General features: G+C 56.2%; 1 protein-coding gene across 1 annotated transcript in view; it reads left to right on the top strand.

Annotated features, from left to right (window-relative positions):
* Positions 1-15,891, top strand: part of SPG7 (SPG7 matrix AAA peptidase subunit, paraplegin) — a 29,570-nt gene that overhangs the window by 7,834 nt on the left and 5,845 nt on the right. The window contains exons 4-12 of the mRNA XM_045772640.2: positions 1,947-2,188; positions 4,492-4,631; positions 5,559-5,661; positions 7,297-7,422; positions 7,749-7,911; positions 8,253-8,426; positions 14,066-14,190; positions 14,839-14,941; positions 15,736-15,846. Coding sequence (XP_045628596.2) covers positions 1,947-2,188; positions 4,492-4,631; positions 5,559-5,661; positions 7,297-7,422; positions 7,749-7,911; positions 8,253-8,426; positions 14,066-14,190; positions 14,839-14,941; positions 15,736-15,846 — 1,287 coding nt within the window. The remainder of the gene's footprint in view (positions 1-1,946; positions 2,189-4,491; positions 4,632-5,558; positions 5,662-7,296; positions 7,423-7,748; positions 7,912-8,252; positions 8,427-14,065; positions 14,191-14,838; positions 14,942-15,735; positions 15,847-15,891) is intronic.

The following is a 15,891-nucleotide window of genomic DNA, read 5'->3' as shown; positions in this document are numbered from 1 at the left end:
TTAAAAATTATAGGGCTGGTTTGCCTTCTGCAAACAGACGTGTGAGTTGTAGAGTTGCCGTAAGCCCTTCTCTGCCAGAGGCGTGACGTGTGGTGGGCAGAGCAGGCACGGCCTGGGCCGATTTGTAAGTCCTCCCAGTGGCTCGTGCAGCTCAGTCACCGGCCAGTCTCAGGGTCTCAGGTCGGTCGTACGGAGCTTGCCAAGTTGGATGACAACATGGTCAATTCGAACACAAGACTGGGGATTAAATAGACTGATTAAATAGAAAATTAAATGAGGGGTGCCTGGGTGGCACAGCGGTTAAGCGTCTGCCTTCGGCTCAGGGCGTGATCCTGGCGTTATGGGATCGAGCCCCACATCAGGCTCCTCTGCTATGAGCCTGCTTCTTCCTCTCCCACTCCCCCTGCTTGTGTTCCCTCTCTCGCTGGCTGTCTCTATCTCTGTCAAATAAATAAAATCTTAAAAAAAAAAAAAAAAAGAAAATTAAATGAAATACCTGGTCTCTAAATCATTACCTACTCACCTGCGCACATGAGTTTGCTTTCCAAGACGAGTGGTACCTGTATTTCGTTGCCTGTTGTGACTCTGAGCTTTAAATACTGAATTTGCTATTACAGTCCGTTCTCGGATAACATCTGATATGTACTTTCATGTTTTCAGAATGATTGCTGATACAGCCTTCCCCGTAAGATTCGTTTTGCGTTTTTAAGCTGATTAAAAATGCCTTTCAGTTCCTCTGAACTGATGGCCAGAGAGGAGGGCAGTGTGTTCGTGGATGGTACGCCTGCAGACAGAGCAGAGGGAAGCGGGTGGACACTGAGGTCCAGCTGTGCTCTTGTCCCTGGAGAAATGACCACACAAGCAGGGCGGGCTGAGTCCCGTGTCTGTGTGGGCCCTCCCTCCTCTTCCCCCGAGTGGATGCTGTGTCTGTGCAGGCAGAGGTAAATGGTGGAAGGGTTGGTTGCTGAGATTGGTCAGGGCCATCTTGGGCAGCACTGGTGAAGGACGGTACATGACCTTCTCAAAGGGCATCGTTAATGACAGGTAGGTAAAGTCTGGATGGAGTGTCGGGAGGATGGGCCGTACTGTACAGTGAGGGCCGCACCGTGGTCCAGGCCTTCTGGTGTGGAGATGGAGGTGCCAGAAGCTTCTAAGGACCGGGTTGGGTGGGCCAGCGAGGAGATACAGAGCAGCATGTCAGTGAGGTCCAGAGACTGCATCCCCAGCGGAGGAGGGGCTTATCTGACCAGCCGGTTTGGGAGGGAGACTGTGGCCTGGCCTTGGGGGGCTATAAGCAGGACTCTCCTGTCTGTTCCCTGGGCCTGAGGGCAGCGACTCCTGCTGTCCTCCCGGTTCTCCCGGTCCGCGTACTCTTCCCTCCCTCCTGGAACCTCCCTGTGGTGGCCGTGCTGGGAGCTGCTTCTCCCAGTTCCTCATGCTGTGTACCGTCTGGAGCCTCCCGCATCAGCCGCCACCTCCCGTGTCAGCCTCCCCAGGTGTCCATGTGCCCCAAGGTCAGGGGCTGAGTCTTGTGTCTTTGTCCCCCTCTAAGAACTGGTATCCTAATAATATGACTGTTTATCTGATGGTTTGGATAAGAGTTGGTCACTGGGAACGTTGTTGAATTAAGTGGTCCTCCCATATATGCAGGGTAGGTGGCTGTTGGGGAGGGGAGGGCAGATGGGGGTAAAAGGTGTTTTGTTGTTACTAATCACTTGCACGTGTGCCACACGCATCACGGGTGATGGTTTGAGGTCAGGGGTCGCTCGTGCCTCTGGCGGAGGGCTCACTGCCGAGCTACAGTACACGCTGGTCCCAGGAAGCTGCTGTTGTAACACTGGCTTTGTGGTCTGACGGGACCGCAGTGATGCAGTGTCGGTGGCCTTGAGTGGCGTGGGATTAGTGTCCTTCCCGTGTCTGACGCCCCCCGGTCGCCCTGCTTGCAGAGGAGAGGAGACGCAAGGAGAGAGAGGACCAGATGTACCGTGAGCGGCTGCGCACCTTGTTTGTCATCGCCGTGATCATGAGCCTGCTGAATGCACTCAGCACCAGCGGCGGCAACATCTCCTGGAGCGACTTCGTGCACGAGATGCTGGCCAAGGGCGAGGTGCAGCGCGTGCAGGTGGTGCCAGAGAGCGACGTGGTGGAGGTCTATCTGCACCCCGGAGCTGTGGTGTTCGGGCGGCCTGTGAGTCAGGGCGGAACCCCTTTCCCTCGGTCCCCCCGCCCTGAGCCGCAGGCGCATCCGGGAGGGGAGCGGGGGGCCTGCGGCTACGGCCCCGAGGTCCCGCCCCGTGGGTCTGGTCTCAGTGGCAGGTCAGCACCCAGGGCAGCTTTGGCAGCTGCTGGCGAGTTTAGGTGCGGGGACGGGGGGGGGGGGGTGGTGTGAAGGGGAATCGCTGGGAGCCCGGGACAGTAAACTACGCGCACTGGGAGGGTGGCTGAGAGCTGGGGTCGGGCAAGGGCCGGCCCGGGAGAGGAGGGAGGAAAGACCACGCAGGGCCTGCTCGCTTCCCCACCCCCGGGAGGGAGCCCAGCGCGCTCACCAGCGGAGGGGTCAGGAGGGTGGGATTTGGTCCCGGGGAGAGGGCTGGGCCCCAGAAGCTGACTGTTATTACCGTCCTGTGGAAGGAGTCACCGTCCTCCTCACCCTGTCACCACAGCACCGGCAGGCCCAGGAGAGGTAGCGACGTGAGAATATTTTCCAAAGCACTTTCCTGACCCTGTTCGCTGGTCATCTCTATATTGATGTTAGAGCTGTTTTATTAGTATTTTATTTTATTTTATTATTATTATTTTTTAAGAAGGCTCCACCAGCCTGGGGCCCAATGCAGGGCTTGAACTCATGACTCTGAGTTCAAGACCTGAGCTGAGATCAAGAATTGGACGCTTAACCCACCGAGCCACCCAGGTGCCCCTTATTAGTACTTTTAATCCAGGGACCCATCGAGGACCATGAATTGTATTTCGTTGTCGTGTTTCTTCAGTCTCCTTTCCATTTTTTTTTTTTAAAGATTTTATTTATTTATTCGACAGAGATAGAGACAGACAGCGAGAGAGGGAACACAAGCAGGGGGAGTGGGAGAGGAAGAAGCAGGCTCATAGCGGAGGATCCTGATGTGGGGCTCGATCCCACAACGCCGGGATCACGCCCTGAGCCGAAGGCAGACGCTTAACCGCTGTGCCACCCAGGCGCCCCCTCCTTTCCATTTTTTGTTGAAGGTTTGGGTGGTGGAGAAACTAGACCAGGGAAAATGCTGGGAGACAGGTGTCCCACATGGACTCACTCTGCTCTCGGGGAGCACTGGTGGACTCTGGGGCGTAGTCTGGGCCCTGCACGATAGCCCTACCTGGGTCCTGGATAGGGCTGAGTGCCAAGCACTGTGTTTACAGCTGGGTGTCAGTTTATAAGAGCTTGTAATTTAGTTGGGGGTGACAGGCTCCTCCTGGCCCGGTGTGACCTGGGCGACCCTGCAGAAGTGAGTGGATGGTTCAGGCCCAGGTGGTCCGAGATGTGGGACCTGAACTGGCTTCTGGAATCACATTTTGCTCTTGGCTTCTGGTAAAGAAAGAAGGGCATTGCCGCATGTTTCCATTCTATTCACCTGGCTGGGCAGGTGTTTGAGTGACAGGCGTGGATGAAGTCCAGATCAGACGTTTGGGGTCTGTTAGGTAATCCAGCAACTGAGGCCACTGGGCGTTCCAGTGCAGACGACGCTCAGTGTGTCGTGGCTGGTGGGTGCTCCCATCCGCATCTCCTGTCCGGCCCTGTGACCCCTGACATGCAGCCTGGCCAGCCCCTCATTCTGCACGGAATCTTCTGAGGCTCTCCTGTGGATTCCACAGTGCATTTGGAAGCTGTGCTTGGAACAGCTTCGTTCCAGAAAGCATTTGGACCAGGCCCTTAGCAGAATGCTGCAGGACGGGCATGAAGCTGTCCAGACCGGTGGAGATAGTCAGGATGGCCCCTTGGTGGGTGGCTCAGGTCAGCTTACAGAGAAGGGGTTTGGGGGCCCAGTGTGGACTTGGCTTGCGGTGGAGTCTTCTCTGTACCCTGGAGGACACTCCCCCTGCTCACTCTCCCCGAGCGTCTTCTCGTCCTGGGAAAGGCCTACAGAGGAGAGAGATCCAGTTCGCCAAATTTCAGAGTCAGCCGGTGGTGAAGCACCAAACCTGTGTTTCTTGCCTTAGTGCGTGGCCTGCATCCCGGCCAAGACCTCGTGTCTATTGTGTGTCTCTGTGCTCTGCACGCACAGTTGAGGCTGGGTGGTGAGTTTAAAGCATAAAGCACACTGTCCGTTTTCTTAAAATGTTCCTGTTAGTGAAAACAGAGCAAGCACACGTACGGGAAGTGTTGTGGTTGTGACGTGGACGCAGTTTCTGAGTGGCAGCGAGAGCCCTGCGTCCGGGGCGTTGCGGTGCATAGACGCTGTGTGTCGCGGCTGCCGCAGCCCGTCCATCACCTGCACTGCCTCTGCTCCCTGCCCCCAGCGGCTGGCCTTGATGTACCGGATGCAGGTGGCAAACATCGACAGGTTTGAGGAGAAGCTCCGAGCCGCTGAAGACGCCCTGGGGATTGAAGGCAAGGACAGGATCCCGGTTTCCTACAAGCGAACAGGATTCTTTGGAAAGTATGTTGGTCATTTTTTTGGCTCCTGAACTAAACCAGGCTTGGCTTTGTAATATGATAACAAACTACCAACATCTCACACTGGCCTTGCCTCCAGTAAAGCAGCCCCCGTGTGGGAGGTTAAGTATGTGTGCGAGCCGGTGACCACGCGTGGGGAGGGGCATCGTGGGCCTGCTGGGGTGTCTTTCTTTAGTTCTGGTGGAGCACATTGTGGGGCTGCCGTCTTGTACAAACGGGAAAACGGAACAGAAAGGGAGAAGCAGGGGCGTCTGGTAGAAATTCTTGCTTCTGTGGCAGATGAACTAGGGACCCTTTTGGGCCTGTGGGACCTGCGTCTCCTTACCAGGAGCACGTTAATGCGCATTGTCCTGGGGCGGCATAACGGCGTGCTGGGACTGCCGGGGGCTGCAGCTCGTGTGCAGAGAGGTTCACGTGGACACGTGCCCACACACTGAGAAGACGTGGGATGCCAGTGACTGGCAGCACTCCAGAGAAGTGGCGGTTCTCTCCTGAGGGCGCAGGCCTCCGAGGCTGGGGGGCGTAGGGAATGGCGGGCGGTATTGCTGGCGCCCTAGGGTTTACTCTCTGCTGCTCTGCTTACTGTGCCTTCCAACCAAACTGGTGGCCTGCTTTTGAAAACAAAGTATATCACACGTGAAAATCTGTTCCTGTTGGGCATTATCGAGAGGCTGTAGATGACAGTTAGTGCGCGGTGTCCGCATTCTGGCTTCACACCCTGGTAAGCTGCAGTATCTGCCCTTTACGTGCTCCCGGGGACGGCCTGGGGGAGGATCACGAAAGAGGAGCACTGGACAAGGAAACCCACTTCCACAACATTCGCTCCGCACGCTGGTCTCAGAGTGGGGGGGGCCCGACGTGAGGCGTGTGTGCGTGCTGCCTGCCCGTAACCGCCTCTCTCTCCCGCTAGTGCCCTCTATGCCTTGGGGATGACCGCAGTGGGCCTGGCCATCCTGTGGTACGTGTTCCGTCTGGCTGGAATGACGGGAAGGGAAGGAGGACTCAGTGCTTTTGTAAGTGATGAAAATCCCCTCTCATCGAACCTGTGCTCTGGGGTTTGTCTGTGCTTGTGCTCGCGGAACACACTTTACGTAACTCACAGAGTGAGTGTCCCCTGAAGAGTCACCTGTCACGAAGGCCTGGCTGGAGCCGTGGCCGGGGGCTCCTCGTTCCCTCTGCGTGGCCCCTCTCTCGCTGACTCGTGGGACAGCTGAGCCAAGCAAGTGTGTTGGCCAGTTTGCTCTGCAGGCAGTAGCTGGGCCTGACTCTTTGGTCTCTCCTACCGGCTAAGACACTGAGACAGTTTTAAAGGTCGCCTTTGTGTTTTTATTTTACTTCTAATTTTTTTTAAGATTTTTTTTTTTTAAGTCGTCTCTACACCCGATGGAAGGCTTGAACTCAGGACCCCAAGATCAAGCATCACATGCTCTACTGACTGAGCCAGCCAGGTGCCCCAGACCCTAACACACTTTACAGGCATTCTCCTGGGGCACCTGGCTGGCTCAGTCAGTAGAGCATGTGATGCTTGATCTCAGGGTCTTGAGTTCAGGTCCCAAGTTGGACATAGAGATGACTTCAAAAAAAAAAAGTTCTGTTGTGGTGGCCTTCGTTGTAGCACGAACTTTCAGTCCCTGGCAGGTTGCACATGGCCAGTTAGCCCCATCAGCAGAGGAGCTGGGGAGAGGCCCAAGGCCTGCTTGGAGCAAGTCTGCAGAGGGTACCTTCTGGTCACCTCCCTGGGAACCAAGACAGGCTTCCACTGACCCCAGGAGTGTGTTCCTCTCTGTAGCTAAAAACCCACGTCCTTTTAATGGAGTCTTGTTGTGGGTTGTGTTGTATTTTACTCAGCCAGTTTCACCAGTCTTGCATATTTGGGGTTGTTTATAAAAAAATTTTTTTAAAGATTTTATTTATTTATATTAACAGAGCAGGCACAAGCAGGGGGAGTGGCAGGCAGAGGGAGAGGGAGAAGCAGACTCCCCGCTGAGCAGGGAGCCCGATGTGGGGCTCGATCCCAGGACCCCGGGATCATGACCTGAGCTGAAGGGAGACGCTTCACATGAGCCTCCCCGGTGCCCCAGGGGCTGCGTATTTTCCTTGTTGTATTTAGATCGTGCTGTGATCATATGACACACGCGTATCTTTGGAGTACCCGATTGTCCGTCTGCTGGGCCTCCAGTTTGCAGCCCTCACCGAGAGCTTTGTCTTGCCTGATGGCGCTCCAGAAATTTACCAGCTGACATTTCTACCAAACCTTCCTAGAGCCGAGTGTTACTACTTTTATAATCAGAGAGCTCCACAGTAGTGGGAAAAATCATATGCAAAATACAGCTTATGTGCAATAGATATTAAATTCCTTTGGGTGGGGGGTCGTTTGTGTTTTTTTTTTTTAAATGTAAATTGCTAGATGCTAGATAAGTTTCTCTTAATGATGCACAATGAACATTTCCCCTTGATGCCTGGAAGGTGACTCTGAATCCCATCTGTCCGAAGAAGTAGAGAGGATGTGGGACATGAGAGCCGGCCGAGGGGAGGCGAGGCCCCAGGGACGCGGGGCTCCCTCGTACAGGCAGGCCCAGCCCAGAGGTGCTTATCTTCCCTGTTGTGCTCGGAGTCACAGCACCCTGCCCTTTGTTCTTTCTGCCCAGAATCAGCTTAAAATGGCTCGTTTCACGATTGTGGACGGGAAGATGGGGAAGGGAGTCAGCTTCAGAGATGTGGCAGGAATGCACGAAGCCAAACTGGAAGTCAAAGAGTTTGTGGACTATCTGAAGGTGGGTGTGCGTGCAAGCAGGAGGCAGACAGGAGTGCCCTCCTGGGCGAGACGCTGCCCCGGTCAGGTGGTGTGTGCTGTGCCTGCTGAGTCGGCCCTGCAGGCTGAGTGCACAGCCGGGAACCAGCAGGAGGGCACCGAGCCCGTTGCTGGCTGTGCCCTGGGCTGTCTGGGATGCCTGGTCACTGCCTGAGCTCCTTGCTTTTCCCAGAACCACCTGCACCATAACTGATTCATGCCGGTACACAAGCTGATCTCTGTGTGAGCCCTGTTTTGGAATTCTCTCTCAAACACCTGTGACTAGTGTGGCATGATCTGCTTTTCCAGAGCCCAGAGCGCTTCCTTCAGCTTGGCGCCAAAGTCCCAAAAGGCGCGCTGTTGCTCGGGCCCCCCGGCTGTGGGAAGACACTTCTGGCCAAGGCGGTGGCGACAGAGGCCCAGGTGCCCTTCTTGGCGATGGCTGGCCCAGAGTTCGTGGAGGTCATTGGAGGTCCGTATTCCCGGGGGGCTGTGGACAAGTTTGCCTGACCATCTGTGCGGGATGGCTCTGCCATCACACACCCTTCCTCAGGCGGCGAAGGGATGGGGACATGGAGGCACAGGGAAGGACATGGGAAACCTGTGTTACTGGACACGTTTATGGAGGGAACCGGGTAGTGATGTTCTTTGAAGCTGCTTCCGTGTGCGGCCTGGGGAGTCCAGGAGGGTGAGTGTCCACCGGGGTGACTCCGTGAGACCTCGACATCCTCAGTGGGCAGCTCTGGCCCCAGCACAAGAGTTGGGCTTATCTCCCATCCCCTGTCCAACTCCTGGTCCTCTGTGTCACCTCAGGCCTTGGCGCTGCCCGCGTACGGAGCCTGTTCAAGGAAGCCCGGGCCCGGGCTCCCTGCATCGTCTACATTGACGAGATCGACGCCGTGGGCAAGAAGCGCTCCACCACCATGTCTGGTTTCTCCAACACGGAGGAAGAGCAGACGCTCAACCAGCTTTTGGTGGAAATGGACGGTGGGTGCCCCATACCCCCCGCCTGCTCTGGGGCAGGGACAGGTTTCTTCTTGAGATCCACATTATAGATGGACCACGTGGCTGATGTGTATTGTTCCGGAACCGTGCCCTGATGCTCACTGGCATTTCATTTTCCTGCAGTGACCGGTCTGTCTCTCCACCATCGCACCTGCCCCAGGTGTGAGTGTGCCTAGCGCTGTCCGGCAGGCGATAAGGAGACAAGGCCAGTGTCAGAGGTATTCGTCAGGTTTTAATTGTAAAGAGGGTAATAGTAGAAAAGACAGGGAAAAAACCTGGGAGCACAAAGGGCAGGGCAGGTCATGACACTGTTCACAGTCTTGGATAAACCCAGGGGATTGCGCGGTCTCTGCTGCCCAGCGTGGTAAAGGTGACACGGGGCGCCTGGCTGCCTCAGTCGGTGGAGCATGTGACTCTTGATCTCAGAGTTGTGAGTGACATGGAATGGTTTCTTTCTTTCTTTCAAGATTTTATTTATCTTAGAGAGAGAGCATGAGTGTGGGGGGGGAGCAGAGTGAGAGAATCTCCAACAGACTCCAAGCTGAGCGCGGAGCCCGACGTGGGGCTTGATCTCAGGACTCTGACATCACGACCTGAGCTGAAACCAAGACTCGGACGCTTAACTGACTGAGCCACCCAGGCGCCCCTATACATTTTTTAAATATTTTACCTTTAAGTAATGTGTACACCCAACATGGGGCTTGAACTCACAACCCTGAGATCAGGAGTCACACACTTCACTGACTGAGCCAGCCGGGTGCCCCTGTTTAATTTTACTGTGGTAAAATACACATAACATTTACCATTTTGACCATTCGTAAGTGTCCACTTCAGTGATACTAAGTATGTTCTCATAATGCAGCCACCACCACTGTCCGTCTCTAGAACCTTCTCTTCCCATGAAACCCTAACTCCCCAGCTCCTGGCAGCCGCAGCCCTGCTGTCTGTCTCCACGGGTCTGAGTCTTCTGGGGCCCTCGTGTGGGACAGAGGGTCTGTGACTCAGCAGCACAACGTCCTGCATGCGGTGCACGTGTCAGGACTTCCTTTCTAAGGCTGAGTAACACTCCGCTGTGTGGACATTCCCCTGCCGACGGACGCCTCTGGCTCTTGGAATAAGGCGGCTGTGACTGTGGGCCCACGGATGTGCCCGCCGGCCCCAGGGTGTCAGGACGCCGGCTCTGTTTTCAGTATCGCAGAGGAGGGGACACTTTGCTCGGAGAGAACCATGTTTGTGTACGTTAGTGCTCTTTCTTGAAGTGCTCCTGCCGTGTGGGGCGGCACGTCTGCCCAGTGTGTGGACGTGGAGCTGGACTGTGTGTGACTCAGGACAAACTCTATTTGGACATCTCATTTGGAAATAATCTCAGATGTAGGAAAGCACTGCGGTACCAGAGCAAACGTCTCCCAGGCCTCCCCCGAGGCCGGGACGCGGGCGTCGTCCTGTCACGACACACGGCGTGGGCGCACCTCATCCCTGGTGCTGGGCTTTGCATGGCGTGGCTGCAGGCGGCAGGGCGAGGCCTTTCTTCAGACGCTGACGTGCAGGTCAGACGCACGGGTGCACTTTGCAAGCTCTGCAGGCTCAGCAGATCTAAAACCCAAGTGTCTAACCAGTCTGCACAACAGGCTACGTGGTTATGTTGTAAGGGGAACACTGTGGATCCGGAGCTGCCCTGCAGACCCCTTGCGTCCCATCGCTGACGCCTGACACCACTTGCTCAGGGACTGTTTCCAGGGAGGGAAGCTTCCGCAGACTCCACGTCCTTGGACACGTGGTAGAGTGAGGCCCTGGTTCTGAACGCAGCTGTCGAGACACCGTCACAGAGGGGCCTCCAGGAGCACCTTCCAGGCCAGATTGCGGGGAGCCCCCAACCCCACACGCCACTTCTGGGGGCAGTTACTCTCTGGAGTCTCTGACGTGTAAGAAACCCCACTCACTGCTTCTTGTTTGAACGGCTTTACACGATCCCTTCATGGGGTGCCACGTGTACTCAGTGTGGCTCCGGTGACGGTCTTAGAGTCCTGCCGAGATCTCTAAGAGGCCCTCGGGTTCTGGGCACGAGGTCTCACGGCTGAGCCTGTGGGTGCCCGAGCCTGAGGTCCGTCCGTCCTGAGACCCAGGACTGTGTGTTCGATGAGTCTCCACTGTCAAAAGTACCAGATTTTAACGATGGCGTCTGGTTGTTTCTTTGAAAGAACGGCTAGCCTCTGTGCTACTGAGTGGACAGGGGAGAGCCGACTATCGGAAGCCATCAGATGACTCAGGTTCATGTCTGTGCCTCGGCTCCTGGACTGGAAGGAGCCATGGGGTTCACGCTGGGCCCCGTTCCTCCAAGCTCTGGGTTTTTTGACATCATTGGTGTGCGACCTCACCTGCACCCCTGTGGCCTTCTGTGTGCGAGCGCATTCCAGGTGATGTGAAGTCACTCGAGGGGGTCCCACACGACCCCCACTCTGGACACGCATGTACTGGTTGTTTGCACTTGAAGATGGAGCCCGCCAGGAAGCATTGACTAAATGGCATCTTCCTCTGAGGCAGACCTCTCTGTGCTGCCATGAATAGGAGTGCTTCCGCCCCAGAACCCCGGACTGAAGGCCCTTGTTGGGCTGGGCCAGCAGTGAACAGGTCCCTTTGTGTGCAGACACAGCCGGGTGCTCTCAGCCCTTCGGATGCGTCTGAGGAGTCTCTGTTAGTCCCTGGAGAAGGGCAGTGCTGGTTCATTGACGTGCAGAGCACGGAGCAGACGCTGTGCCAGTCGTGGGAAAAGCTCACCAGGAAGAGAAACCCCCACTCACGGGTCAGGACAGGGCTTCACCATGGGACGGCCAGGCCACATGGGACGGGCACGTGTGCAGGGCGCTGGGGTCCTGCCAGGCCACTTACCTGTTAACAGTCACCTTTCTACATCTTTAGCAGCAGAAAGAGGGCTCTGCACTGAGCGCCCCTTGCGACGGATGCCTTCCCCGAGCCTCTGTGTTAGCAAGAGCATATGGGGTCAGGAGCTCCGGCCTCACACGGAGTCACTAGAAAGCCCTAGATCCCATCCACGTGGCCTTCTCCATTTTAATCTGTGGTCTGTCTTTAGTTACTTCTGTAAGGACGTGAGGGTTTGGTCGTGGCTCCTTTCTGTGCCTGTGGATGTCCAGGGCTCCCACTCCATTTGTTGAAAAGGCTGTTGCTTCCTGCACTGAATGGCTTTTGTGCCTCTGCCAGCGCTTGGCTGGGCATGTCTGACAGTCTCTGGGCCTCCCGGTCTGCTGCGCTGGCCGACAAGTCTGCCCCTCTGCCACAGCACGGCCCTCCTCGCGTGGCCCAGTCTGGAGGAAGGCAGGCTGGCTCCTTGCACTTTGCTCCCTGAAGGGAAGCTGTTGCAGCGGGTGTGCTTTGCTTGCTCCATGATTTTTATTTTTTTTATTATTATTTTTTAATATATTTTTTATTATATTATGTTAGTCACCATACAGTACATCCCTGGTTTCTGATGTAAAGTTCGATGATCCATGATTTTTAGAACAAGCTTGTCCACATCTCCCAAAAGATCTTGCTGAGGTTGTGATAGGAACACACACGTCACAGGAGAGCTAGGAGGAGGCATGGCAGCAGCACCAGAAGCTGGTGGGGGCATGGGGAGGTCGGACCCAGGTCCCCACGTGAACCTCTATGACCCTGATTTGAACAAAGCACCCGGGAAACAGGAGCGGACACAGTGCCGGTGGGAGCGTGCGGTGGAGCGGCCTCTCAGGGAGACACGCACCTCCCGTCTGACCGGCCACTAGCGCTCCTGCGTGCTCACCCTAGAGAAGCGTCTAGACATCCACGTACTTGTGGGAGCTGAAGACTGGAAACAACCCACATGTCCACCGACGCGTGCAGCTTGTCGATTCGGCGTCCTTGTCGTGGTTCCTGTGAAGCGAGGGAAAGAGACGGACCTCTCACCCAGAGCTGTCTGCACGGGTCTCGGGATCACGGCTCCAAGGTTTACGGTGCTGTTTACACGGGACGTCAGAGACGGAGAGCGGACCGCTGTTCTCCCGCTGTCCAGTGTTCGTGACTCAGCATCCCGCGTTCACAGCCTTGGCCTGTGGAAGGAGGACATGTCGGAGTCTGGGCAGGGAGTCCCAGCAGGTCCCGCAACCAGGGCTCTGGCTCCCCTCCTCGTCCGAGCAGCGAAGCCCTCCCTCCAGTCAGCCTCCCGTTTTTGCGTCAGAGTGACGTTTCCTCCAAGCGCTGGCGCAGCACAGGGTCGGAAGGTTGCATCTGCTGCGTGGTGCTTGCCCTTGCGCCGGGTTATTTCAGAAGTCAGGGTCATCCGCTCTACTCTCAGCTCGACACACGTGGGACTGGATCTCTCCTGGTGTCCTGGCTTACCGCATTCCAGCAAGAATGCACGCGCACAGGGCTGGGCTGTGGTTTGGTGTCCTGGCAGCTGCGTCTCAGTGACTCGGGTGTCAGGTCCTCGGGGAGGTGGGTGCCCCCCACCCCTGGCCCGTGCGCTCAGCCAGGACCCTCACTGTCGTTGTGGGGTCCTGGGGTGGAGTTAATGACAGTCTGCTGGGAGGTGACAGTGCCTCACACACTCCGAGGGCCTCGTTCTGTAACACTTCTAAGTTTCACTTAACACTTCACAGGTAGTTTTAAATTGCACTTGTCAATGTCAACTTATTAGGGATTTTTTTATTAGCAAAAGATAGATCATGGCATTTTTCTTTGTTTAATTAAGTGGGCTCCACACCCAATGTGGGGCTTTGAACTCAAGACCCTGAGATCAAGGGTCGCACGTTCCATTGGCCGCGCCAGCCCGGTGCCCCTAAAATCTTTATTTTTCTGACTTTGTATTCTGGAACTTGTCACACATACATAAGCACAGAGAGAGATGTGCAGTAAACCTCCACGTCACAGTCCAGCCCCATTCCATCCACGCCTCCTGCTCCGATCCTTTTCCCCGGTGGGTGGTTTTAAAGCCAGTCCAAAGTTACGAATCTTACACGTTCTCAGTCTTACGCTCTGGACGTGCTTGTCTAGATTCAGAAGCGCCACGATCTCACTGTAACGCGTACACTGAAGATGTACGTAAGACCCTCTGATGTCCAGTCAGGCCCAGCTCACCCAGTTGCTTCTTGGATACATTTCTGCAGCTGTTGCTTTACTCAGATGGGGGTCCAGGCTAGGTTCTCCCAAAGATCTTGGCCACCAGTGGTACTTTCTGCACTTGCTTTTAAATTCCTGTGAGAAACCTGGAGCCCCCGAACCCAGGCCACAGACCAGTGTTCAGAAACATCTGCTTCGGCCCATGGCTTTGCACGGAAGGAACGTGGACACAGGGCCCCCCGCTCCCCAGGTCTGCTGGGCAGTTGCCGAGGAGAAACGCGACCCCCCAGGATGCCGTCTGGATGGCAGTGAAGCCCCCGCCAAGAACCATCTGTGGTTCTGCCCCTGGGCTGGCAGCCTGGGGAAGACAGGCGAATTCTTGCTCTTGCAGGGAGCTTGATCCTGGGTCAGTCCACGTGGCCTCATTCAGAGCGACGTGTGTCTTCCTGTCTCACGGAGCCCAGTGGGAAATCAGTCCCACCTGTGTCCTGAAAGGGGCGCTCTGCCCAAACGGCTGTCTTTCCCTCTAGGAATGGGCACCACCGACCATGTCATTGTCCTGGCATCTACCAATCGAGCTGACATTTTGGACAACGCTCTGCTGAGGCCCGGCCGACTGGATCGACACGTCTTCATCGACCTTCCCACACTGCAGGTCAGTGCAGCCGGGGGCTGGCCCTTGTCTGTCCGGACTGTCTTTGGTTTACTGCTCGGCCTATGGTTTTGCAGCTTGTTTTGTCCACCGACATTTTCTCTTTATCCCGAAGCGTTGGGGCTGAGTTTTGTAGCAGAATGTTTGGAGAGCCTCAGAATTCTCGTCTTGACCCCCTCGAGTCTGTAGGTCTCTGAGCCCCACCCGCCTCCTTGGTGCCCCAAGGCAGCAGGAACCAGCAAGCGGTGATGAGGACCCCCACGCAGGTGGGGAAGGGGTTCGGAGCATGAGCGTGACAGTTCGTGTTCCCGTGCCCCAGCCAGCGGCCCTCCTTGGTCTGACACTCAGACCATTACTGCTGTCTCAGAAGCAGAGCGGTCCCCTCTGACGCTCACTGGGGAGCAGCCTTCCATTGTCCTGACTCGGGGTCTGGGAAATTCAGATGTGTATGAACCAAACGTCCCACCAGATAACCCGTGCATGTGACGCGTGAAGTCACTTCCTTCTTCGACCTTCCTTTTTGAAATGCTGCTTGAGGTCTAACGGTCTCACATTCGTAGGTCAGGAGTAGCAACACAGAAAGGGATCTAACAGCCAGTGCTCCTGTGCGTGGGGCAGGGGTGAGCCCACACTTGGGTCCTTTCTCTCCAGGAAAGGCGGGAGATCTTCGAGCAGCACCTCAAGAGCCTGAAGCTGACCCAGGCCAGCAGCTTTTACTCACAGCGTCTGGCAGAGCTCACGCCGGGGTTCAGCGGTATGGAAGCTGGTTCCCGCTCGTCCTGAGGGTGCAGGGCACTCCCCGGAGCCCTATACCCCCTGCTCTGGGCCCCACAGTCAGCACAGCCTGTGCCGGAGTGAGGTTGTGCACAGTCAGGCGGTAGAAGAAAAAAGAGCTGCACAGCACTTTGCTTTTCCTGTGCGAGCAGTGCCGGACCCACCAGGGGTCTGCTGCAGCACACGGGGCGCACTGTGCACGGGCCCCCACGGGTACTCCGGGCACTTCTGCCTGCGGGACTCTGCACACTGGCCCTTCAGTGCCTGTCCACGCTCTCCCTGCCAGGGAATGCCATCCGAGGCCTCGTGGCTGCCCGAGTGTGGCACGGCCCTCCTCCCGGTCTGTTCTCCCTGAGCAGAGACAGATCACAAGCCAAGATGTTTTCTGTACGGCTTTCATTTTAAAGGGTAATAGAAACAATCGCAAGCCCGGATGTTTTCTGTGCGGCTCTCAGTTTAAAGGGTAATAGAAACAAAATCCCTTTTATCGTAATTTCTTCCCTTTGGCTTTTTCTGATGCCCTAAACTAGAATTTTGTGGGTCCTGGAGTGGGAATTCCTAGGGAGAATGCGACATGCTCAGGACCGATGGGACTCGAGCAGGACAGAGCTCGGAGGTGGCAGAAAGGTGGGACGGCACGAGGCAGATGTGCTCCGGGTCCGTTAGCGGTGTGAGTGGCTTCAGCATAGGGCAGAAGCGCCGCCTGCCTGCTCCCAGCCTCCTGCCCACGCTCCCCTCCCCTGCCCTTCTCTCTCACCCCTACTGTGCGGACAGGTGCTGACATCGCCAACATCTGTAACGAGGCCGCGCTGCACGCCGCACGGGAAGGGCACACGTCCGTCCACACATTTAACTTCGAGTACGCTGTGGAACGGGTCATTGCCGGTACGAGGGGCGTGTTCTCAGCAGGGCTGGATCCCCAAAACCGCC

This window comes from Ursus americanus, chromosome 21 (assembly GCF_024610735.1).
Source record: "Ursus americanus isolate L20-20 chromosome 21, mUrsAme1.1.p, whole genome shotgun sequence".
Classification (NCBI taxonomy): domain Eukaryota; kingdom Metazoa; phylum Chordata; class Mammalia; order Carnivora; family Ursidae; genus Ursus; species Ursus americanus.
The sequence above is the reverse complement of the archived record's forward strand: the minus strand, read 5'-3'. Positions and strand labels throughout refer to the sequence as shown.